The sequence below is a fragment of the Taudactylus pleione genome, unplaced genomic scaffold, assembly GCF_031769625.1.
Source record: "Taudactylus pleione unplaced genomic scaffold, aTauple2 ptg000996l, whole genome shotgun sequence".
NCBI classification, from domain to species: Eukaryota; Metazoa; Chordata; class Amphibia; order Anura; family Myobatrachidae; genus Taudactylus; species Taudactylus pleione.
Genome location: NW_028285397.1, coordinates 10396 through 37674, shown reverse-complemented (window position 1 = coordinate 37674; position 27279 = coordinate 10396). Strand labels below are relative to the sequence as shown.

At 48.7% G+C, this 27279-nt stretch overlaps 1 protein-coding gene across 1 annotated transcript; it reads right to left on the bottom strand.

Moving 5' to 3' along the window:
- Nucleotides 1–405: 405 nt before the first annotated feature.
- On the bottom strand, nucleotides 406–27225 carry ARRDC1 (arrestin domain containing 1). Its single transcript, XM_088460939.1, has 8 exons — nucleotides 27007–27225; nucleotides 12129–12239; nucleotides 9611–9661; nucleotides 8579–8733; nucleotides 7958–8140; nucleotides 7690–7866; nucleotides 1788–2208; nucleotides 406–800 (listed from the first exon to the last, which is right to left on the bottom strand). The coding sequence occupies exons 1-8, from the start codon at nucleotides 27122–27124 to the stop codon at nucleotides 742–744; spliced, it is 1275 nt and encodes a 424-aa protein (XP_088317065.1). The 5' UTR covers nucleotides 27125–27225; the 3' UTR covers nucleotides 406–741.
- Nucleotides 27226–27279: the final 54 nt, after the last annotated feature.

Sequence of the window (27279 nt, the reverse complement as noted above, 5' to 3'; positions counted from 1 at the left end):
CAAACGTACAGATTGCGCTGTAGACATACAGGTGCGTGTACAGTAGTGATCATCGTACAAACGTACAGATTGCGCTATAGACATACAGGTGCGTGTACAGTACAGTGATCCCGTACAAACGTACAGATTGCGCTATAGACATACAGGTGCATGTACAGTACAGTGATCCCATACAAACGTACAGATTGCGCTATAGACATACAGGTGCATGTACAGTACAGTGATCCCATACAAACGTACAGATTGCGCTATAGACATACAGGTGCGTCTGTGCGCAGCAGAAATCGGAGATCTGTAGTTCAAGCGTCATCTTTGTGTTTTTTTTTTTTTTTTTTTTTTTAAATCAACATTCACCAAAGAGAATCAAAAGAAAATAATAAAATAAAAACATTTCACAACACAAACTTGCAATCGGTATTCGTATATATTTGTATATTTACATATATTTTAAAAGTTCCGTTTTAATAAGGCATCACAGGTGCTTAAAATACTATAACTTAGGTCGTCTACAAATGTACAACAAGGTCGGGAGTCTCTGCCGATATAGGTTCCAGCTGCAGCGCCTCCCGATTTAATAAAAACTTGAAATAAAATTGCTCGGGAAGAGTTTCCAGTTACCTACAGTAGCAAAAAAGAGGAAATAAAATAAAATAAAACCCTCCCTAAAAATAAAACTGTCCCTGGAGCAGTCGGCTTAAAGGCGGAGTGTTCTGCAGCGGAAGTCATCGGGGGGCGGAGCATTCAGTTGCCGTTGCTGACTGCGGCCTCGTTGCAGCTCTGCTCGTACGATGGAGGCGCATCTGCGGAGAAAACACGTGCACCAAGTGTCAGGGTGGAGCCATAGAATGGTTAAAGTGTCCTCACATTACAGGCAGCCATTTTGAGGTACGCTAATATTCATGAGGTTGCTGCCAATCAAGTCACTAGGAAGCAGTGATCTCACAGAGGCACGAGTCACAAATTCCATCCTTGGCGCAGTTTCTAAGCGTACAGCAAATGCAATAAATAGAATATAATGAATAAAACCAAATTATGAACAAAGGAAGGAAAAAAAGAAAAACAATGTTCTTGTGTTATTTAATAGTGAACAGAAGGTTAGATATAGAGTCGCAAAGTTTAAATGCATTTTTTGTCTTTTAAAAGTGACCACAGGGGGCACTATTGCTGTTACTGCCTATGAAATGCTTTGATGATTAATCTCACCACCCAAGCTGCACAGAAATGTCCCTGGCACATACACCGTTTTTATTTTGTCTATTTAAAGGTTAAAAACACTTGTAAAAAAATATCTACTTAATTAGTTCTATTCTCCCATTAATTTCCTGGCTGCAAAACCACCATATAAAACATCTGATGTCTAAGGCACAGGAATTCAGGACATGTCGAGTATTTAGGACCTGACCGAAAGCCCCCTCCCTCGCCTCTCATCCACAAACTGGGTACACAAGTCCCTCCGGGCTGGGGAAGTAAAGGAGATAACAGCATTCGATCTTGTTTTCCAATATGAACAGAACAATAGCAGGAACTCATTTAAAGGAAATGTTTCAGGAACTGAACACCAGAGGGCGCTGCTGCACCAGGCTACGGCGGATATTAATAGACCTTATGCTAAGTGGCGGCTCGGACTTGAGTTAAAGAACTTTAATTATACAGTAACCAGGTTCTCTGAGCAATTAAACGTGTGTATTAGGTAAAGGAAGGATACTAGCAGTTACTGTCACATATAAGGAAGGAGTCCTGCATTTATCACTTTCATCACAGAGACCACTGCTGAGTGTTGCACTTACCATAAGGATACCCCCACGTGCTGTATTCAGGGGGTAAAATTAGCGCACTGGCCGTGGGTACTGGAACAACTGCTCCGTCAGCGTAGTAAGGGACTGTGGCCCCCGTAGATAGGCAGAGAGTAGGGCGGGAGGGAGAGCCCAGCGTTTCTGCGTCCTGCGAGTCCGGGAAGTTGAGCTCAGAGGCGTAGCAGAATGGGGCGTTTGCGTTTGACTGCTGCTGCGAGTGGCACTTGGTGGATATAGAGACGTTGTCCATAGACTGGCTGCTGCTACACTGATCGTCAGCAGGGGGTGCAGAGGGAACAATAGGGGATGGGGCATGCGATATAGAATGTCTTAGGCCAAGGCGTGCCTGGCTCACTGGTATATTTCCAATGTAGATTGGTAACGTGACGGACACCTCCGGGTTTTTAACGGTAACCTAGAGAGAAAGATCCCACATGTTAGACAGTTACACACTATGGAAGCAGCAATTCTGTAGGCTGCACCAATATTAATGGCCGCACAGCAGTGGTGTCAAACTCGGACCCTTCCAGCTGCAGTGGAACTACACGTCCCAGCATGCACTGCCAAAGTTTTGGTTTTAGGGCATGCTGGGATATGTAGTCCCACAGCAGCTTAAGGGCCCGACGTTGACACCACTGCCGTACAGCCTATCCATTCACTAGGTGCCAGTGACATCACTGAGAGTGTCACAGACCTCCGGTCGAACTCTCCAGATACGCCAATCTGAGAATCACCCCCCGTGACTTATACCAGTTAACTCGGCGCTTGTGGTTATTAACCCTGGTAACTGCCACCAGCAGAAGACCAATTTAACGCTAAAGCGCAAGGCAAGCTTCTGCGCTCACCTGTACACACAACTTATCAATGTTTAAACATAGGTAACATGCCAAACATGAGGCCTTTGGGTCATAAAAACACAGTTCCAGAACTAGAATTAATGTTTTAATTCAAGAATACCTTCAAAGCTTAGTTACAAAAAGTTACAAGATTATACTAATATTAAATAAAAGTTTGCACACAAGTTGCTTACAATTTCAGAAATAAAATCAAGGGAAAAAAAAACAAACCACACTTTCTGTCTTAGGGGATTTGGGGACAGGGGCCGTCCCTAGTGACGAACTCAGATTCAGTCTGTACCTTTGACGATAGCCCCTCAGAAAAGAACTATGACCCAGAAGTCAGCTAGTTTTATGCCCGTTTCTCCAGGCACCCCCCAACCCCCCCTCCCTGAGGTGATTTTAACCCTTGTCAACTCAGAGAGGGTTGTCCAGCTGGTTGGATCTTTGGGGTCTCTCTCTCATTCAGACAGGGGTTATTTTAATTACCTTTCAGCCCTTTCTGAAGTTTAGCTCCAAGGCTTATTTCAATAAACATACCCCTGGACTTAGGTGAGGAAATACACGCCCTTAAAACGACAGTGTGTCTCTGGTATAAGCAATATTGGTTTGATCTCTGTTCCTAAACAGGGCACAGGGATTTTTATGGCTGGTGGTCGCAAATCCTGGTCCCCTGGGGCTATGAACAGACCCTGTACGTTGTGTTCAATACCCACAACCACAGATTTTAACAGTTGACCAAGTTTTATGATGCTATGGGAAGGAAATCCCATCTGCCATTCATCTCAGCTTCAAAGACCTACACTAAGGGTTTTGACACCTCACATTAGACTTTAGCATGACATACAGATACACCTTCCTACAGAGAGAGACACATGTACATTCACATTATTCTGTATCAGGCCCCACTTCTTTAAGGAAAAATTGACTTTTCCTATACACAAACAGTACATATACATTTACAAGGGAAAGTTACGGATTCTGCTGACGCAATCATGTGCAGTTATGCCCATGCGGACACAAAATCCGCTTTTTTTGCTACAGAGAGAGCAGCCTATCCAGTCACTAGGAGCCAGTGACATCACTGAGAAAGCAGCCTATCCAGTCACTAGGAGCCAGTGACGTCACTGAGACTGCAGTCCATCCAGTCACTAGGAGCCAGTGACATCACTGAGAGTGCAGCCTATCCATTCACTAGGAGCCAGTGACATCACTGAGAATGCAGCCTATCCAGTCACTAGGAGCCAGTGACATCACTGAGAATGCAGCCTATCCAGTCACTAGGAGCCAGTGACATCACTGAGAAAGCAGCCTATCCAGTCACTAGGAGCCAGTGACGTCACTGAGACTGCAGTCCATCCAGTCACTAGGAGCCAGTGACATCACTGAGAGTGCAGCCTATCCATTCACTAGGAGCCAGTGACATCACTGAGAATGCAGCCTATCCAGTCACTAGGAGCCAGTGACATCACTGAGAATGCAGCCTATCCAGTCACTAGGAGCCAGTGACATCACTGAGAAAGCAGCCTATCCAGTCACTAGGAGCCAGTGACGTCACTGAGACTGCAGTCCATCCAGTCACTAGGAGCCAGTGACATCACTGAGAGTGCAGCCTATCCATTCACTAGGAGCCAGTGACATCACTGAGAATGCAGCCTATCCAGTCACTAGGAGCCAGTGACATCACTGAGAATGCAGCCTATCCAGTCACTAGGAGCCAGTGACATCACTGAGAATGCAGCCTATCCAGTCACTAGGAGCCAGTGACATCACTGAGAATGCAGCCCATCCAGTCACTAGGAGCCAGTGACATCACTGAGAGTGCAGCCTATCCATTCACTAGGAGCCAGTGACATCAGTGAGAGTGCAGCCTATAGATTCACTAGGAGCCAGTGACATCACTGAGATCTAGAAGTTTGTGATAAAATGTATAGAAATCATTTATACATCCTGAAAGCATCCTACAATTCGGATTACGTTTGTGCATATAAGTACAGAAGAGCGGCCACAGGTGCTACAGACGGATAATGAGCCATACAGAGGCAGCGCAGTTTGGTGCGTGCGTAATGGCACCTGATCGCGTTCTGCCTAATGAGGGAGAAAAACGCCAATAAAATGGCATCGCCGCTCATTATGGGACAGGGCGATAACTCGCATATAGTAAGAATGTTCTCTGCGACTATCTTGCAGAATTATATGCACTATGATCTTTAGTAGACAAAACACTAAATAATGGTAATGACACCGTTGCAATCTGACAGCGAGTTGGGGATTTGCCTCCTTAGTGGATTAGAAGGCGGTAACGGTGCGTTCCACATAAAGAGCAGTATTGGGAGTAACAGAAAAGTATAGATTGAAGCTTCGCAAACTTACATCAGAAATGAAATGATCGGACTCTACATCTGTAACACTTGGGGAACTTCGCCTGTATAACATGCCTGGACCCGGCCTCATCCCACTGACAAAACATGACGCCGAATGTCAGACACGCACCAGGCAAAGCCTCTAAGCGGCTGCATTTAAACAAAAACAAAAAAAACAGCACATGAATAAGACTGACAGGAATCAGATCGAGCAGGGCCCTCGTCCCTCAATTATACCATCATCTCTTCCTCACTGCCTACAGTAGCTCCTATCCTTTGGGCTCTGCCGCCCCGCTGCGTATGTGGGTGCTATGACTGCTGCGGCCATGTTATAACCCTTGTCCATGTCCTGCTATGTTCTCTGCAGTAAGTCACTTGTTCCTTGTTCGGTTTCTGTACTCTGTAAGGCGCTGCGGACACCTTGTGGCGCGATATAAAGGATAATATTATAAGAGAATTGTGAGAGATTGTTGACACCAATAGTTGGGCTGAAGAGCTAATCTCAGTAACACACACATTATATATATATATGGTACACATAATAAGGTTACTGTAATAGAGCACTACACCTATACACGTGTTGCCCTACATACAGAGGGCGCTAACAGGAACACTGGTGCCTAGAGATTAGAGCTGGGACGTTACCCATAAGCGGTGCATAATGTAACTGCACCTGTACTTGGAGCTGTGCAATAGTCTGCAGGGACGGGACACGATCACAAGGTCTGATCCTGTGACGCAGCAATAATTCAGTTGGAGGAGATAAAGCTGCCGCTCGGGACGGTCTCAGGGAGAGATCTCGCTCTTAGGTTATTCCTGGAGGACAGGTCTGACGTCCTCACTGTTTGCACAGATTGAATCACAGGAGCTATAAATTCCTCCAATGTAATGAGCTCACTGAGGAAGTTGTACAAGAAAGACTGGTTCCAGCGTGACGGAACGGGAACCCCCAGGCTCAAACCATGAACCCTTCTCTCCTAACAAGAGAATACCCTGTTACACCCCCTCCCCCCAACAAGAGAATACCGTTACTCCCCTTCCCCCGCCCCCAACAAGAGAATACCCTGTTACACCCCCTCCCCCCAACAAGAGAATGGCGTTACTCCCCTTCCCCCGCCCCCAAGAGAATACCCTGTTACACCCCCTTCCCCCAACAAGAGGATACCCTGTTACACCCCCTCCCCCAACAAGAGAATACCGTTACTCCCCTTCCCCCGCCCCCAACAAGAGAATACCCTGTTACACCCCCTCCCCCCAACAAGAGAATACCGTTACTCCCCTTCCCCCGCCCCCAACAAGAGAATACCCTGTTACACCCCCTTCCCCCAACAAGAGGATACCCTGTTACAACCCCTCCCCCAACAAGAGAATACCGTTACTCCCCTTCCCCCGCCCCCAACAAGAGAATACCCTGTTACACCCTCTCCCCCCAACAAGAGAATACCCTGTTACACCCCCTCCCCCAACAAGAGAATACCGTTACTCCCCTTCCCCCTGCCCCCAACAAGAGAATACCCTGTTACACTCCCTCCCCCCAACAAGAGAATACCGTTACTCCCCTTCCCCCTGCCCCCAACAAGAGAATACCCTGTTACACCCTCTCCCCCCAACAAGAGAATACCCTGTTACACCCCCTCCCCCAACAAGAGAATACCGTTACTCCCCTTCCCCCTGCCCCCAACAAGAGAATACCCTGTTACACTCCCTCCCCCCAACAAGAGAATACCGTTACTCCCCTTCCCCCTGCCCCCAACAAGAGAATACCCTGTTACACCCCCTTCCCCCAACAAGAGGATACCCTGTTACACCCCCTCCCCCAACAAGAGAATACCGTTACTCCCCTTCCCCCTGCCCCCAACAAGAGAATACCCTGTTACACTCCCTCCCCCCAACAAGAGAATACCGTTACTCCCCTTCCCCCGCCCCCAACAAGAGAATACCCTGTTACACCCTCTCCCCCCAACAAGAGAATACCCTGTTACACCCCCTCCCCCAACAAGAGAATACCGTTACTCCCCTTCCCCCTGCCCCCAACAAGAGAATACCCTGTTACGTCCCCTCCCCCCAGGCAGCTGCACTGCGTGTCCTACACACCCACAGCCCAGTGTGCGGCAGCTTATAGGACATATATAACGCTGCGCTGCCTTTACGGACGCTTCTCCCAGTTATTGGGCGCTGAGCAGGAAGACTCCATTACGGCCCAGCGATTCCAAGTGCTATATATATATATACACATACACACACACATGCCTGGGGGGGGGGGTTCTAACACTTTTAGCCATTACGATAACTGATCTGATCATAATTCCATGTGATTTACGGAACACTAGTGCGGAAACGTCAGTAAAATAGAAAAATGTATCTTACTGACATAGCAAAAATATATTTACATAATGTACATTCCCCCCCCCCCCCCCGAAGCATTTTACCAACTCAAATCCGTATCGGCCAAGTTTAACATTCCCAGCATGAGTGTTGGAGGAGCTGGCGATGGTCGGTACTGATTTTATCCTGTACTCGCTCCCCGCGCTGTTCGGATGCCCCCTCCCCAGAGAATTCTCAGCATTGCAGATTTTCCTGTAATGTTTTTGGCCGCAAAGTGCCAGAGAAACATCCGACACTCTTCCACCCCTTTCCCATCCCCCCTACCTGTGCAGCCCCCTCTATCATCAGCCTCAGCCACCAGCGGAGTCTCACCTGCAGGTAATAGTCTATTTGGATGAGGTTGCAGCCCTGTAGAATGGACTGAGGAAGGGCGGGCACAAGGATCTGCTCGTCCCATACCGCGTGTTTCCAGGCCTTAACCGGCGCCCCTTCCACCTCCGCAATGGTCCTCAGGTCATAGATGCAACGTTTGGAGCGGTAAGCGACTTTCTGAGACAGAAACAGAAAAGCGTAAGCCCGGAGATGCGTAGCAGAACATTTCTGACGTACCCCAATCTCCAGTCGTTCGCGGTCCCCTCACCTGGATGAGACACGCCATGATCGTTCCAGTGTCCCGGCCAGACTTGTTCTCCACCTCAGTATGGAGTTTGATAGCCTGTCCCACCACGTAGCCCCTCAGGTCAGAGGTCACACTGAGCAGCAGCTGACCAGACTTCACCAACTTGTAGTTAAACTTCTTCGTGGCGGACGCACAGCTGAGTTGCTGGAGAAACAGGAACAGGCGTCAAATCGGTCTTATCGCAGTCTGGCCTTTGCGACAGCTGGTCACCTTTGGACGGCTTAGTTTATTGGCTTGTACATGCCCTCGGCAACTTTTACTAACCATTTCTTTGCCACTAAATTCCGTGCTTTTCAGCCATGTCTTATATAGTCCGTTGTATTTTTGGTGGCTTTAGGCATCAGAACTTTGCATGGGATACCATTATAAAACGTACAGTACCTTAAGTTTTGTACCCATGGGAAAGTGAAATAGTCAATTTTGCCAGATGATACGTTTGGCTGAAAAGCACAGAACACAGGCAGATAAAACAATGATTTTAGTAAAATATACAAGAGGGCTTGTACAAAGTCAACAGATATCATTTGAAGGTGAAACCCGCCTTTGTGCCCTTAAAACATTGATAGGACTGACAGCACCCACCTCAATGTCGGGTATTTCATTCAGGTCGAGGGGTCTCAGCATGTAGAAGGATTTGATACTTTTGTAGTCCTTGGAGAGTTTCCGGGTTTCTATAACCGCCTTGACCTGATGCATCACCTTCCCGAACGGCCCCTCAAACGAGGTCGGAGCGGAGGCTGCACAGAAAGTACAGTTGGCATCATCAGGGAACACTTACAAGGGACCATTACCAGCTGCTAAATTACAGGATCACCCACCGTTAACGTATAAATTTTGGGGCATCTTTTGCAGAGTTTGCCCAAGACGCCCCCAATCCGGAGATGAAGGCCCTAGAATTATCCAGATTTCAGCATGGGGGGGGGGGGGGGAGCTGTAGCCCCACCACTATGTATTATCAGCACATGGGGCACAAAAGCCATAACCCGGGGGACAAAGTGGGACCCCAATCTCTGCTACTAATAGGAGCTACTGAAAATAATACTAAATAAATTTTATTTTATTTTTTTAAATAAAACTATATTTGTCCCCAACTAGCAAAGCTTTGGGGGTCTACATTAGTGGTCACTCTAGGGCAGGGCGCCTGTTGGTAACAAGGGCACTATTGCATGTGCCGAAAGCATGCACATGGCACCTATTCACCTGAAGGCGATTGTTACATCGCAATGTTAGCCTCCGCAGGACACTGCGGCCTGCGGGTGGGGACGGCACCCGGCCAGCTGTTTCAGCAAAGCGCTGCCATAAGGGCAGGGCGGATTTTATCATCGGGCAGGGTACGAGCCCCAGTAAAACAGCCTAGCAGGGATGCTATACATTGCAGCGTACTCTGGCACTGAGCACTTAGCTATACAGTCAGCGCAATTTGGAACCCTCGCCCCTCTGGAGAGGCGTCAGTGCGGCTCCAGTTAGCACGGTAAGGGGGAGGGAAAATATTTATATTTGTTTTTGGGTGGAATTTTCTTTAAAACATAATTTTCACGGCTGGACGGAGCATTTACGTCCTACAAAACGGTTAATGTCTGGAATGTGAGCACTCGTCCCCGCCCATTACATTACCGGGTAGCAGAAACTGGAAGGGGAAGGTGTGTTCTCCTGGCTGGAGGGTTCCTGAAACACAACAAAGTTTATTTACACAGCAGCCAGAGAATAAACTCTTACCACACGTCTGCAATAACACAAACACAATAAAACAGGTCATAAAACCACCCTGGAGGGTTCACAATCCGGGGCCGGATCATCCAGTAGGAATCTAGGTCCCAGCGGGCCACGTACTGTAACCCATTTTTGTTATTTTTGCAAAACAGAGGGGATCGATGTGGACAGCGAGGTCATGCTTCTTGCCTAAGGCTCCATGGAGTCTCCGAACATTAAAGATTTGTCCAGAGACAATAACATTATAGCAGTAAGGAGCTTGTGTATCATTATCCTTTAAGGTCCAGGCATTCGCCGTAGTATCGCAGGCATCTGGGAAAACAGGAGCTCGGCGAGGAAACCGTAACCCACAGCAACAGACTTTTCTAGATGAAAGCAGACGCTTGATTGATTGATTGATTGATTGCCGGTCTCTGCTTATGTTTATTAGACGTTTGAGAAGAACCAGAAGAACCTCACATCTAATATGGATCCCGTACGCTGAGGGTTTTTGTTTTTACGTTTCCAAGAAAAGATGCGCAGTGGGAAGAGGAATGTATGGATTAAATCTCAACTTTAAATGAAATAACGAAACACAAATCTATAGCAAAGCTGCAGACCAGGAATGTGTCATGGCCACTATAGTTTGAGAACGCAGCTTACGTGGCTGATGGACGCAGCGTCATTGCATGAATGGCGAGGAGCGTTAATGAAACAGATGGGACTCGGCCACTCCAAACCTCTTGTGCAGAGGACGCTTTGCGGTTCCACATAACTTGCTGGGAACGTGACCCAGCTGCTGGTAATCTCATTACGTACAATAAGGTTATAATAAAGCATTTGCCTGTCTTTATAATGACTTTAAAGGTCTATCAGTACAGGGCGCTGTTCTTAGAAGGAAAGGACAGGACAGGTGTGTTTAGGCCCAGGATATGGGCTATGACTCTAGGGGCAAAGCAGCCAGAATGGGCAGGACTGGCACAGACCTACAAACTCCTCACTAGGAACCAAGGTTGCTCTACAGTCTTGTACGCTAGTTTCCTTTGTGTACGCAGAGTTATAAGTCAGCGGTTATGTCTCTCTGCTACAATCCACTGTTTGCGCCACGGGGTACCCGCAATGTGGCTCAACCCAGTGTCTGTGCCACTTGGTACCCGCAAAGTGGCTCAACCCAGTGTCTGTGCCACGGGGTACCCGCAAAGTGGCTCAACCCAGTGTCTGTGCCACGGGGTACCCGCAAAGTGGCTCAACCCACTGTCTGTGCCACGGGCTACATGCAATGTGGCTCAACCCACTGTCTGTGCCACGGGCTACATGCAATGTGGCTCAACCCAGTGTCTGTGCCACGGGCTACCCGCAATGTGGCTAAATCCACAGTCCGTGCCATGGGGTACCTGCGATGTATCTAGAAGCACAGTTTGTGCCATGAGGTGGCCCTTTATTGTATGAGGAGGGCATAGTGCTAATACAGTGATGCCAATCTCGGGGATGTAACACTGCTCCGCTGCACATTAGGCGCTTATCTGGCTCTGTTTGGACCAAGGCAGATTATTTGCTTACATAATAAAGTCACCGTGCATTAATCTTATAATGTAACATAATGGCACTAGGTGGGGCACCCAGCAGGTACCATTAGCTCCAGCTTCTGAAGCGCGCTGGGAGCGGCCACATGTTCAGATCTCCTCTTCCTCCGGATCTTTCTAAATTTAGCTCCCGCCTTCTGCGCTTTGCATATGTCATTTGCATATTTCCCAGGAAGACCATCCGTACCCCCTTGTGCAGTGCAGGATTAGGGCAGAATCACGTTGGCAACAGATGGATTATATACCATCCAGATTTCCATTATGAGTGCGGCTGGCGTACGGCAAGTACAGACACCCTCAGGCGGTGCCTGACCCCAGTGTTTATGAGCCCCCTACGCATACTGACAATATGGAGTGTGAGCCACTGTGACAATATAAAGGTACAATGCGGTCAGTTCTACAGCTAATGCTGAGCAACTCTGTACGGGGAGAGAGAAGTCGCTCTCATGACACCCGGATGCTTGTGTATAACCAGATGCAGCATTTATAAAGGAAAAACATAAAATAGGAGGCGTTGTAGACACTGCATACACTGAAGCTGCAGGCCAGGCAGCACATCAGGGGAGTGCATGATGTAATTCGGTGTCTCGGACACTGGCGCTTAGTATGCCGTTTTACCGCAGTCATATCAGTTTCTAACCACTGGTCTGACCAGACAGCCAAGGAAAGACAATGGGCTACGTCGTGCCAAAGTATTAGAGACCACTAAAAAGAACTTTCAGTCAGTGGAATTCTGGGCTGTGGTTTATATGCATAAAATCTATGACATGAACTTGCTCCAAAACGTCATCTCCAGCCATTGGTTATACAGTCGGCTCTACCTCCGAAAAGGAAAAACGACCTAGACCTCATGTGTTTACCTTTGTCGGCCAGTGAGAACGTCCCGTTGAAGTATTGCTCTTCCACGTTCCATGATGTCTCGTTGACCTTGTTGGACACTCCGCACGACCCCACGCAGTTCACCTTGATGGCTGGTGAGAAGGAGGGAGAACGGGGCTCACACAAACATAATACAACTCCTTGTAGACGCGCAGGAAATGAAACTGAGGGCGAGCAGGACAGAAAACATCATTGTCTGGATTACCTCATGACCGATGCAATGGGAGAGAACCAATTGCCAAATCACCGGTTCCGCTCGCGGTAGAGGAGATGGTAACAGTGTAGAACAGATATAGGGTATCACACACATCTTGTGCTCCTGGTCTAATCCACTTTACAGTCTAAATTCTTGGTTCCTTGGGCGCTATTATTGCAGCCTGTGTAACGGGGGCTGGATTCCTTATCTCAGAAATTTAGGGCCCCATTTAGGTAACTATCCTGCCCTCACGTATAAGAGCTCCCTCCCCTGTACACAGGGAAGGCAGGCGTTTCGTGGGAGACCATATTCCGGCGAAGGCAGCCTATCCATTCACTAGGAAGCCCGTTCCGGGTGTCTGTGGGTTATGACGCGCCTCAGTGCCGTCACCACATTCTAGCGCTTAAATAGGCTGCATCTAACTCTTAATTAAGTCCACGACATGATGGCCTCTGCTGGGTCTGTCTGTGATAGCTGCAACTCGTCACTTCTAACTTGGAGCGCGGCTAGAATATAAAGGGGCGGCAAACCAGAACGAGTTTGAGCGTAAGTATCAGGGGTCACATCCGGGCTCCGATCGTTCTGTAATTAACACAAATCAGGGTGACGTCCATGTGACAAACATCAAACTGCTTTTTAGGACCCCACAAAACAAAAACAGCTCTAGGGACCTACTCCCATGTATCCCTGTAGCTGGGACTCTCTGGGGAAGGATAGGGAGAGTGTTCATTCTAGCTCCCTGCACTTCCTCTTTCCTGTCTGTGGTGTTCTGGTGCTTCTAGCACACACTGGTATGTATCCGAGCAGTTTGCTGCATCAGCTGAGTGTGCTAGAAGCACCAGAGCAGAGAGCGACATCCCAGACAGGAGAGAGCAACTGCACGGGGTGAGGCAGGTGCTAGAATGAATGAAGATTAGGGACAGATCAGCACCCTAGATACTGGATTTGCAGGATTCACTTTTTTGTACTATTTTGTTTGTAAAGCACCAAAGATGTTATTGCGGTCTGATTACATGGTCGGTTAGATCCGGCAGCTTTCACCCATGCAACGGGCACAGCGAGGTCTTTTTAAGGGATGAGGAGGTCATACGTCATGGTAACCATAGTCACAGAGATGATGAGGTCATACGTCATGGTAACCATGGTCACATGACATCATTACATGTAGGATTTCTATGTAATCATGGTGGTGCAATGGTTGGATCTGCTCCCTCACAGTATTGGGGCATGGGTTCAATTGGACGCTATCAGTGTAGAGTTTGTATGCTCTCCATATGTTTGCGTGGGTTTTTGCCGTGTACTAAGGTTTCCAACCAAACGTAGTGGTAGGTTTTTTTGAATTCTGACAAAAATTAACCCTAGTGTCTGTGTGTGCATAGGGAATATAGATTGTAAGCTCCACTGGCGCAGGGACTGATGCGAAGGACTGAAATATTCTCTGTAAAGTACTACGGAATCTGTGTGGTCTATATAAATATCGGCTATAAAAGCTCCTCTCACGCGGTACGGGTGGATCCTTCACACCGCCCTCGCATCAGATTCTTAACTGCATTGGTGACCTATTTGTCCAATTCAGACACTGGGTCATTAGCTATGAAAGCTTATTAGTCCAGTCTATGCCCCACCCCCGCAGTCTATGCCCCACCCCCGCAGTCTATGCCCCACCCCCGCAGATGGACATCCAGAAACCGCATAAACATACATCACTATTTAAGCTGCTTTTACAGCATAGTATGTGAGAGAATCAAATCCAATATCCTCTATTGAATAACAACACTATATAGAAATGACAATAGCGGTGAAGGAGGTGGGGGGTATCTCAAACCCCCCCATCATTACCAATAGTCAGCCCCCAAACGCTGAATCCGGTCTCACTCACCAAAGTGGACATAACGCCGTTGTAATAATGAAATGTAAATATGAGCAGGATAATGCCGCAGGGTATTGTGTACCTGCTAAAGACGAAAATACCTATCCAGAACGCAATGGGTTAAATGCCACCGCTGCGCCCCTGTTTTCCTGTGCAGTTTTCCCTACATTGGAGGGGGCGCAGGGTTCCCCTGGTAACACGGACAGATGGAGAAAGCTGGCCTATAAATAGCTGTGGGTACCTAGGCCTAGACTCCCAGCTGTGGGGGCCGTGGTGGGCTTCACCTGTAATGTGCGGCCCCTCTGCCCTGTAATACAGCTGGTGTGGTGGGCAAACATATCAGCCCCTCTCCTGTATCCAGTTCCCTCACAACCCTCTTTTTCGTCATGTGTTTAAACTCAGGGAAAACTTTGTGTTCTGACAGAAAAAATGCGCTATATCTTTTACAGCATCCATAAATGGCGACCGACACTTACACGGGGCAATGGGCGCACCTAGGGGGGGCTTTTCTCATGAGGACAGGATAAGCCCATATCGCTGTACCCTTATCTCAGACGTTTTACAAGATAAAATATATGAACCACCCGGATATGGGCCGATATCAGCGCTATTTGTAATTCGGTAAAGTCCCTTTCTCCATATAATGCGAAATCCACACAAGTCTGTGCACGTAATGTTATTAACATAAATTAACAATGGTTACGTCAAATACAGGCGTCCCCGATATCACCAATGGGTGGGACCAAAGGGAGCGCAATGGCGACATTTTCTTGTATATAATAATTGCGCACACTGACCATTACATTTTATTTCAGTCGCGTGTTCTGTATATAACCTTGTTACCTGCCTCCCTGCAAATAGGCGCTGTGTTACCAGCCGGCGCAGACGCCAAAACCTCCATGCACCATCTATTACTAAGGATACTGCTATTACCACGGTCTGCCGTGCTCCTAGCGGCTCCTATACATAAATCTATTTGCAGCTGGCACCCGAGGCGCATTCAGCCAAGCGGTTCCCCTCGCCGCGGCCTCTAGGCCACGCTGCGTTATCCAGACACAGCAGAAAGGGAAACACACAGCACGGGCAGGAACATGAGGACAACACGTAGATGACATTTTATAATGTCCTGTGACGGGCGGCAATCGGATACACGGAACGGATGAAACCTGACAACTTAATCTGCTGTATGTGACCTGCGGGATTCCCTGGCTGTATACTGTATAATAATGCTAATCCACAGCGCTACAGGCGTATTCTTTACACGGAGGAAAAAAATAAACACCACATGAAAACAAAAATAGTCCTGGGTAACACAAAACAATATACCCAACTGCGGTTTGGCGGATTCCCCGATTCAATTAACGGTCGTTATCACAATATCCTCCATCCCGCTCAGAGGGGCCCATTCACACTGACACCAGAATTGCCAAGGGCTCCAGTAAAGTAACTTCATACTCATGGGAATACGCTCCACAGGGGCGGGGCTCTGACAGGGGCGGGGCTCTGACAACACTGAACAAGCCAAGTAGGAGAGGAGATCTTCAGCTGCAGACCATTACTCCCATCAGGGCCCTGGCTAAAGCTCATGAACATTTGACGTTTCGTTCCCTTTTGAAAGTTTTGAGTGGAATTAGCCCCGTTTGTGTCATCACCAGGAAAAATACCATCTTGTCGACAACCAGAGACACAACTCCGTTACTCTCTCCATTTCTGCTATTTCATATAAACGGGATTGGCAAATCACTAGTACGGCATATTGCAGGGTGCACGCCTGGCACCAGGAGAGCACAGGGTAGTACGACGCCCCACATTGGGAGACTAATACCGGGGAACAGGAGCTTACACTCGTTGTCGCCGCTTCACAAACCAGCAGGAGATTTCCCGCTCTCCCTGTGTTTAGTATGTACAACGTTCACCAGTGACTAATCCCAGATGTAAAATCGCAGGGAACCCGTAAATACAGAGAGGCAGCGCCGGTCACCATCACAAGGGAAAGATGAAAGATACCATAATGGGATTTAATGGAAATAAAAATTACCTTCCATTTACACCGGTACACAAGTATCATCTGCATGGATTATGCGATAAACATAGAAGAGCTCTGCCCTAAACTCAGCTAAAATAAGTTACCAGTATCTTCCTTATATGTAAGGGTACGTGGTGATCATTCTAGCACCCTGCACTTGTCACAGCCCGCGCACTTCCTCTTTCCTGCCTGGGGTGGCGCTCTCTGCTCTGTAGCTGGCAGTTTGTTGCATCAGCTGAGTGTGCTAGAAGCACCAGAGCGCAGCGCCACAGGCGGAAAAGAGGAACTGCCCGGGCTGTGATAGGTGCAGGGTGCTAGAATGAACCACACATATATATCTATATCCTGATGTTGTAGGGATTTGCTTGCAATGCGTATCCTATCCCTATCGCGAGATGTAGGAAGGAATAAAATGATGGGTTTTAAAGGCCTATCAGACGCATTAAGTTATTTTAAATTATGAAAAAATACCGTGTACTGAATGAAGTCGGGAAGAAAAAAAAGGCCGGGAAACAGTCTGCGTGCGCTGTGGCTGCTCTCACCGTAGGATATAGGATGGGCTCCGACTGTTCACAGGAGGTGATTAAAGAGGGAAAAAATGAAAGAGGAACAAAAAGAATATAACCAGCAAGTGGGCGTCATGTTTTTGTATTATTTGGCCCCACTTACATGCATTGTACTAAGCGTTATCTGTCAGATCAGCGATGGGCAATGTGTTACATATTCTCCAAGCCGTACTATCCGCTGTTACATTTATCCCAAACCTTATATTCAGACTAATAGAGACCCGAGCCTTTCCGAGGTGCCTCCATTTCATTTTGGCCTTAATAGCGGGTGCTTGGCAAATATTTACCATAAATGGTATTCGTTCGGCATCCCGGCAGTCTGGATGCCAGCACTTACTTTATCAGCGCCAGAATACAGACGCCGGTCAGAATCCCGACGCCGACATCCCAACCGTCGGGGTGCCGAAGGTAAATAGCGGGGTGGGGGGAGAGTGTTAGGTTTACAGTGCGGGGAAGTTAGTTTTAGGCACTAAGGAGGGGGAAGTAAGGTTCAGGCACCAGGGAGGGAGGGTTAGGGGAGGGAGAGGGGGAGGGTTAGCATACTGGCCACCAAGTGTCGGTATGTTAACCCTGTCAGGATCCTGGCATTGGGATTCTCACCGCCTGAATCCCACCTGTCGGTATAACATACCGATTCCCCATAAATATTCCAGTTGAAAGTCCTTGCCTTAATCTGACGGAGTCTGCTCTGCCCGAATACCCCCAAAGGGTACCGCTTGCTTACCCAGGCCCATGTACACACTATACGACGTGTGTACCCAGCGACGGAACGACACATTGCGCACGTCGTACACTTGTACAATGGCAGAATGTATCGCATCATTCATTGCATCGTCCCATCTGTCGTGTAGAACAGAAAATGAGAATGTAATGAACGGCTGCCGTACGGATCAGGCGTACATACTGCACAATCCATACGATACATCGTTCCGATCGGCGATGGATGATATAGCGTATAACGGATCATATACTGTGTACCCAGATTAACGTATTAAAAAGTTTCCATTTATGTACATAACGGAAAAGATTGCAGAAGCCAAGTTGTGGAGGAGAACCCATTTCAGCGGTAACACGTGAGCGCCCGTCTAGTAGGTGCCCATCATTGCACCACTACGCCAGCTTACGCGCTGTTTGTACACAAGACAGCGGTTTTGGGCGCTAAAGCATGTACAGCGTAGGAAAGGAAGCATAAAAAGCGCGTACACTGCTACACGAGTACACAGGGGACAAGTTACTCCATCTTTCATTCTATCCTTGATGAAGTAGCTCCAGATACCCATCACACACCACGTAGACTTAGACGTCAACCGTGGCATTCCAAATTGACAAGACACCTACAAAAACGCTTATGTAAAGTAGAACGTCAGTGGTGTAAATCTCATACTCCAAGTGACTTCCTCACATACAAGACGATCTAACACTTATCGTAATGCACTGTATAATGCCAAACAGACATATTTCCAATCTGTCATCTCTGCCCAAGCGACTTTTTAATACATTTAAATCACTTCTTACCCCACCATCACCCAACCCACCTGCTACAATCTGTGCACAAGAGCTTGCTTCCTATTTCAAGGAATAGATTGTTGATATCCGAAATGAAATGGTACGCACTTCGTCAGCCAGGGACCTGCTCAATTCCATACCTGAACCCAGTGACATGTTCTCATCATTTGACCCCACTAATGAAGATGAAGTATCTACACTCTTCTCACCCTCCTACTCTACTACCTCTCCTCCGGATCCTATACCCTCAGAAATCAGTAAAGCTCTGTCTCCTGTGCTCATTCCACACTTAACTAAAATCTGTAATCTCTCTCTATCTACTGGTATATTTCCATCACTGTACAAGCATGCAGTGATCACTCCCATTTTGAAAAAACTAAATTCTTACCCTAACTCTCTCAAATTACTGTCTATCGCCCAGCTCCCATGCCCCTCCAAGCTACTGGAGAGACTTGCCTACACTCACCTCACACACTTTAACACCCGCAACTTATTGGACCCACTTCAGTCTGGCTTTCGTTCCCAACACTCCACAGAGACAGCACTGACTAAGGTAGTAAATGATCTGGTCACTGCCGAGGCTAAAGGCCATTACTCACTCCTAATTCTTCTAGATCTCTCTGCTGTATGTGACACTGTTGACCACTCTGTTCTCATACAAACATTACAATCCCTAGGTCCTAAGGACACAGCTCTTTCTTGGTTCTCTTCCTACCTATCTGATCGCTCTTTTACTGTTCGTTTTTCTGGCTCTGCCTCCTCTTCGTTACCTCTATCAGTTGGAGACCACAAGGCTCTGTCTTAGGTCCTCTGTTATTCTCAATCTATACCACCTCTCTTGGCAAACTAATCCGCTCTTTTGGATTTCAGTACCATCTGTATGCGGATGATACTCAAATCTACCTATCCTCTCCAGATTTATCACCATCTGTATTGGTCCGTGTCACTGAATGTATTTCTGCCATTTCATCTTGGATGTCATCTCGCCACCTGAAACTTAATATTTCTAAAACAGAATTAATTATATCTCCACCAGCCAATAACAGTTACCAACCTGATCTCTCTATCACTGTTGACAACTCAACAATCAACCCCACAAGCTCGTTGCCTTGGTGTCATCCTTGACTCTGAACTGTCCTTTGTTCCCCACATTCAATCTGTCTCTAAATCATGTTACATACATCTAAAAAATATATCCAAAATTCAACCATATCTTACGCAAGACACTGCAAACACTGTAATCCATGCACTTATTATTTACCGCATTGACTACTGCAATAGTCTCCTTACTGGTCTTCCCAAAAACAGGCTATCGCCATTACAATCCTGAATGCAGCTGCGAGGCTGATCTCGCTCACCAAACGTTCAGTGTCATTCTGATCCGCTCTGTCAGTCCCTCTAATGCGGCCGGTCTTCTACCGTATTCAATATAAAATATACTTACACTCACACATAAAGCTATTAACCAAACCACACCAACATACATCTCTTCACTTATCTCACAATATCTTCCAACCCGACATCTCCGTTCTGCACAAGGTCTGTGTCTCTCATCCCCGCGTATTACTTGTTCCCATGCACGGTTACAGGACTTTTTTCCGGGCTGCACCCAACCTGCCCTCCCACGCACAATAAGACTTTCCACTAGTCTCCAAACACTCAAGCGTTCTCTGAAAACTCACCTCTTCAGACAAGCTTATCAGATTCCAGAACCGCCCACCTAACCTTTTATAGCTTCCATATCAAATGGCCCGTACACACGGGACGTTCAGACAATGATCAGATATCGTTTTGATATGTACAATTTACACATAATATATTTCCAATCCCAATCCAGGAGCTGAAAAGGACTACTCGGGACTTACGATGAGGCCAATGGATGCACCTATTCACTGGCTTTAAAAAACATATTCCTAGCTGGTATATTTGACTAAATAAATCCTGTTTTATACTATACTTTCTGTCCTCCAACCAGGCCCGTCTCTACCTATAGGCTAAATGGGCAGTTGCCCAAGGGCCCCAGGATTCCAAGGGCCTGTGGCCGATAGCACCCCTACCCCCCCATCGCAAAACTGGCACCGCTGATAGTCCTGCATGGGGAGGAGGCAGAGGCGGGTACCGGCTGAGGGCGGTGCATTCCACCCCCGCTAGTGTCCCCTGAGCCCCAAGTGTAGGGCAGACCACAGTGAAACGTCGTAATGTCTCTCCCAGCCCATAGTGCAGAGCGGGCCCGGAGGAGTGGACAGATGCGGTTGTCGGCAGGAGCGGGGATCAGGTAAGTGTGTGTGTAAGAGGTCACGGGGACTCGCAGAGCATAGGGGGGTGCTACTGGGGGCACTGCATTGGGGGGGACCACTACTGGGGGCACTGCATAGGGGGACCACTACTGGGGGCACTGCATAGGATTAATGTTGTACTGTACATGTTCAGATTGTGACTTGTGTTTTTTCCTGTAAATGACTTCTGTTTTTCTGCCGATAGCCATGACCCCCCCCCCCTCGGCACAGCCTCCACCGATAGCATACCGTCCCGGCAGAGGATTGTTTAATAGGGGCCCCAGTGCATTGCTTTGCCCAGGAGTCTGCACTGCCTCCACCCCTCCCTGATACGCAGGTGTAGGATTTTAATCTACAACACTCTACATATTGCACAATGCAAGAATGTCTACAGCTCCACCTGGTGGTTAGAAGTTGTACTGGGGCAAATAGCCAGGACACCGCTGCAATATACGGTGGTGCTATACAAGTAAATGATAAGAATTGCCGAGTAGTTCTACCACATATATCATGGTCATGTATAGAGCAACAAGTGAGGCTATAGCCCATCCGTAGCCCCCCCCCCCCCCCCCCAGAATGTCCAGTCACCCCGGGATTATCCCATGGTAGGATTACACACAGAAGGATCGCCTGTTTCCAGTGCTGCTCACTCCGGCTGTAAACAAAGGGAGAGATCTGGGCCTAGTCCCAGAATCTGACTCACAGCGGCCCCCCTCCCCCTCAGAACTGCACTTCTCCCATTACAAGGTCTCCAGATCACCTCTCCCAGCACACAAACAGCGCTATTTAACCCCACGTCTACCACATCCCCGGTGATCACCCGGTGTGCTGTACCGAGGCAGGAGAAGTGTGGGGAGGGTACAGACTTAGAGGTAAAGCTACAGTACTTACACCCAAAGGCAGCTGCGGACTTACACAACAGGTGGTACCTGCACGCCATCGTATACACTGCGCAGATATTACCGTCACTACCTGGATAGTCAGACCCAACTGCGTCATAGATAAGATGCAACTGGACTTCCAACTATTTATTTATAAAACTTCTCTCATTTAGAAGAATAATGTAATAAGTGCAGCATTTATATATTTATGTATTATTATTCCTTATTTTTATAACAAACATATAATTCAGCACTTTTTTTCCCCATCACTTTGCCCCTCAGAGCTAACGGTCTGAGGACCTCATTCAGAGTCTCTCGCTATCTCGCCCCCGGCGTATGCAAATTTGTCAAAGTGACGCCACGGGAAGCGATCGCTCGCCAAGGCACAAGCACGCCCACCATGTCTTAGCAAGCGGCCAGCGTACGCCGAATCGCACAGGCAGCGCCGCTCAGCAGCACACGTCAGCTCCAGGAAATGTATTAAAACATTGGTACATCGAGGACAGTCGGAAGCGATCGCAGCGCTTGTGGTTGCCTTACCCTGCCGCAAGCACTGCGAGGACTTCAGTGTAAAAAACAGGCAGGTGACGTGTACTATGACGCTGCGTGTTAATTATGCACGCCTCTAAAATGGCGTTGGAACACTCAGGCACGCCTGCGTTCGCACCTGCACTCCCCCCGTTATTAGTGTCCTGCCCCTGTTACCACCCACAAACGGCCTCTCCTGTCACTCATTTCACTGGGCTGTCTTTGCTGGACGAGCGAGCGGCCTGCGATCACACAGAGTAGTTCGCGCACGCGCAGAACGAAGCGTGCGCATGCAAACCATCACTCCGCTTGCGAGCGCACAGCGCTACCGAGACTCTGAATGAGGTCCTGAATTCCCTAAGTTACAGGCGCACACTATAACATCGAAGCCGCCTATCAGTTTGTTTTTAGAACGATGCAAAACCAAGCGTGAGCCAGACATTCAAATAAAGTGACAGACGTCAACGCAGCCAGCGATATGCGATGCGGCAAACCACCACTGCAACGCTGCCATTACACTCAATAGCAATTCCGCCCCGACCCTTATTACACAGTATAATCCCCCTGAACCCAACTAACAGAAGGGTGTGTGGCCCGGCCGCTCCTCGGACACCCCACTGGCACCTGTGTAGCCGTCAATCCTGCTACTGGCGGAACACGGTGACACCCCTTGTATCAAGAGCACCGATTGGATGGTTACCACTGCGTCCAATCAGTTCTCTCAACACACAAGAGAGGGCCGAGGTTCCTTCTCAAGCAGATACTTTGAGAACTCCTAATTTATTGATCACGCAGGTGCTAGACCCCAGTGGGTTCAGAGAATCACATGTGTGAGACTAACCCCCTTTATTTACTAACCACCTTGCATGCCTGACGTAATGGCTCAAAGTCCACACTGGGAGTGGTGGTTTGGCAGAGATCGTGTTTCCTCTCTCTGGTATCAGTTGCCTGTTGCCGCATGTTCAGTAAAAGTAAATCACGCATGCATGTCGTTCCTCTATACGCTCCTGCAAAGAGCGTTACATTACTGCATATATATCATACATACAAGATGCAATAGCACAAAGTTTGCTATATACACCTGCTGTGCTGCCAGCTACCATATTAACGCCACAATTCCAAGTACTCTAGGGGAACTACAACTCTCAGCAGGTGAGTACTGGGACCTGTGCCCCAATAAATGGTGTTGTTTTCTGGCTGTCCCTGATCTGCTATAAATCCTATATAGATTATATAGGCTTTATGTAGAGAATATAAATTATATACACAAAACATTCCGTCCACATGTTGCCAACCCAGACTTTATTAATAAATAATTGGGACGGCAATGCCCACATGTCAGACACCCACCTGCCCTAAATGTTCCTCTAAACTATAAGCTACAGAAATAGCCATGAAATGATCTTCCTTACATGACGAGAAACTAAGCGGAGCCTCATCTCTGTGATAGACGGTGACATAACCTCAATTTCCGGCCTCATATGCGATAAAACATTAATACTGGGCAGAGGGGGCTGCTGGGAGAAGGTTTAAGCTGCTGACATATAAACAATCATTCTGAGAAGTACAGGGATGAGGAAATCGCTTTGTTCCGGGGACAAAGTGGCAGCAAAAGCAGAAGATCTCTGCCTGTAGTGTACAAGGCGTTTCAGTGACTTCAGAGGCCTCCGTCTATGTGACGTTAGGCGTCTATGTGACCCAGGCTGCTGTCTGTATGAGTGTTGTATGTTCTCCCTGCGTTTCAGCGGATTTCCTCCATTCCACGCATGGTCCAGCGACATACAAGTCCAATAATGAGAAACCGACCCTGCTGCATGCCTGTGCTAGCTAAATTAGATTGTAAGCTCCGCTGGGGAGGGGACTGTGGCTCTGCCGGCCAGCACTAGGCCAGTATCCTTACTGAACAAGGCAAAGGAGTCTAAAAAGGGGTTTTCATGGCCATCGATCTTCCAGAACGTCTTAAAAGATCCTAACTAGAGTCACACAAGTGTCCGCTATTAGCCGTTTACCTGCCATCACCGGTGACCGCGCTCATTCTGGTTATTAAATATCACACATATAGCACCAGTGTATTCTGCTGCGCTCTACAAAAACGGGAAAAAAACGCGACTGGGTGAGAACAGACCGAGAGAGAGGGCCCCGCTCTGTGCTCGCAGGCTTACACTCTATAGGGAAGTAGGCACTGATAGACCATGATGCCCAGCCCTGTACTTTTGGAAATAGGGATTGAAAAGTAGTAACCCATTAGGGTCTGAGAGACAGCGACGGCTTCCGTGCTGCAGAACAGGGGTGCAAGTTGATGGAAAGCGATAACATATGGGGATCTTATATAACAAGCTAAACTACAACTGTGGCGCCCAGATTATCCCCCCCTTCAAATTAGACCGTCCCCCGACTGCTCGGAAATAAAAATTCAAAATGTAGTTTAAAGTGTAGTTATTATGAGATATAAATAAGGCCCGCGCCCCCCCCCGATGCCGGTAACCACCCAAACAGCAGCTCCTCCCTCTAGCGCCAAACTATCAATCTCCATTGTAGTTGTCAAAGCTCCACCCCCTGCGCTTCATTCTCTAACTCAAAATGTAGCTGGGAGGGGCCTTGACAACGTTACCAGCTGTTGCCAAAAACAAATAAGAAGAGGGAGAATCTCCCGATGTGGCAGTTGTCCGTATGGCGGCTGAGGGTGCGCAGGTAAGTAAGGTTGTCTGCTCTTACTCAGACTTCATTCCAAAAAAGGTCGTTTTAGCGGGTACTATATAAACAAACGTGAGGACCAGTCTCACCGCCATCACATGGGCGCACTCCCCCATCCGGCATGGATGGAATAACCAGAGATAACAGTTACACAATATATGGAAACTAATGAACAAGTCCCACAATAAAACAAGTCCTATCGCCTCGGCCGACATAGAAGACAAGATTTATTACAGTAACGATGAGGTCATGTAAATAAGGGTGAGGGTGTACAAGGGTTCCTTCCGTCCTCTGTAGAGCAATGTAACGTATGTTCCTCTATATAGAGGTTCATAATATTAACTATATTGTCGCCTTACAGCAAATCACTGGTACCAAATACTAAATTCACTTTTGTCCAATTCCTGATATGAAATACAGAGAGTAGAATGATGGGAGTTGTAGTGTCAGGGATACAGTAATCATTCCCTATTGTGTCAGGAAGACCGTGACAACGCATTATAAGCTCCACGAGGCTGATGGGAGGTATAGTTGTGTCACGGAGACAGTTTTCCCTATAAACTACACGTGAGGCTGATGGGAGTTGTAGTGTCACGGAGACAGTGAGAATACCATATAAACTACACATGAGGCTGATGGGAGTTGTAGTGTCACGGAGACAGTGAGAATACCATATAAACTACACATGAGGCTGATGGGAGTTGTATTCTCACTGTCTCTGTGACACTACCATATAAACTACACATGAGGCTGATGGGAGTTGTAGTGTCACGGAGACAGTGAGAATTCCATATAAACTGCATATGATGCTGATGGGGGTTGTAGTGTCACGGACACTGTAATGTACATCACAAGCTCAGCGGCTACTCGCAATGTCCAGTTATATAAATACAAAATAAGGACTAGCGCAGCCTGTACCAACATCATGGCTCCCTGTACTGTACTCTGCGAGCCACAGAGCTTGCACTCTACTCAAACATAGGACTTGTGTGATTTAAAGAGGTCTCCAAATAATCTTCTCAGTAATGATACAATAGGAGGAGGATTCTCCCCGATTCCTGTAACCACAGCACAAGTCAGCAGCACCTGGCGAGCTCAGGCTGTAACCAGATCCCACAGACGGCGGCACCAAGGCCATTACCCCCCAGGTGTGGGGATTCCGGGGGTCACATCCCACAGGCGCTGGTGGGCAGGGGAGTTCCTGCTTGGCTGGCACAGAGGAGGGGGGGGGGTAGGGGGGGAGACAAGCTGTAACCTGAGCTGTATATGGGGGGGGGTACATGCTGTAACCTGAGCTGTATATGGGGGGGGTACATGCTGTAACCTGAGCTGTATATGGGGGGGGTACATGCTGTAACCTGAGCTGTATATGGGGGGGGTACATGCTGTAACCTGAGCTGTATATGGGGGGGGGTACATGCTGTAACCTGAGCTGTATATGAGGGGGGACATGCTGTAACCTGAGCTGTATATGAGGGGGGACATGCTGTAACCTGAGCTGTATATGGGGGGGGGTACATGCTGTAACCTGAGCTGTATATGAGGGGGGGACATGCTGTAACCTGAGCTGTATATGAGGGGGGGGGGGGGGGGGGATTGTGACTTATTACATGGAATGTGAGAGCATACAGGAGAGGCTGTAATCTGGATTAGCAGGAGAGGAGGGGGGAGGTCAGAGCTGCTCACAGGGGGTGGGGGGAATTAAAGGGGACTCAGTGCAGGGGGCGCTGTGGGACCCTCCCCCATCTAGGGAGCACCCCCAGGTGACAGCCATGATACAGGTATGTGCAGTAAGTGTTGTTGCTGCTGTGGAACTACAACTCTCAGCATGTCCCATATACAGTGCTGGGGGAGAGGGGAATTGGGTGTAAGCGGAGGGAGAGGCGCCCCTGGCAGGGATGGGGCAGAGGGAGAGGCGCCCCTGGCAGGGATGGGGCAGAGGGAGAGGCGCCCCTGGCAGGGATGGGGCAGAGGGAGAGGCGCCCCTGGCAGGGATGGGGCAGAGGGAGAGGCGCCCCTGGCAGGGATGGGGCAGAGGGAGAGGCGCCCCTGGCAGGGATGGGGCAGAGGGAGAGGCGCCCCTGGCAGGGATGGGGCAGAGGGAGAGGCGCCCCTGGCAGGGATGGGGCAGAGGGAGAGGCGCCCCTGGCAGGGATGGGGCAGAGGGAGAGGCGCCCCTGGCAGGGATGGGGCAGAGGGAGAGGCGCCCCTGGCAGGGATGGGGCAGAGGGAGAGGCGCCCCTGGCAGGGATGGGGCAGAGGGAGAGGCGCCCCTGGCAGGGATGGGGCCAGGTACGCGGGCTCCCGGGGTCTCACCTTTGTAGGGCAGGGCAGCGGTGTTCCGGATGGTGACCGTGCCGCACAGCGCCTCCCCCGGGCTGTAGATGACCCGGCTCTCCCGCAGGTTGATCTCGAACAGCTGCAGCTTCCCCATGGCCGGTGCTGAGCGCTGACTGAGGGCTGAGAGCCCGGGACCGGAGCCGCATCCAGCAGCAGCAGCAGCAGCACGGCCCCGGTAACGTCACAGCCCCGCCCCCAGCGTCACCAGGGTCACGCCCCATGTCTGTCCTCAGCCACGCCTCCGGGCGC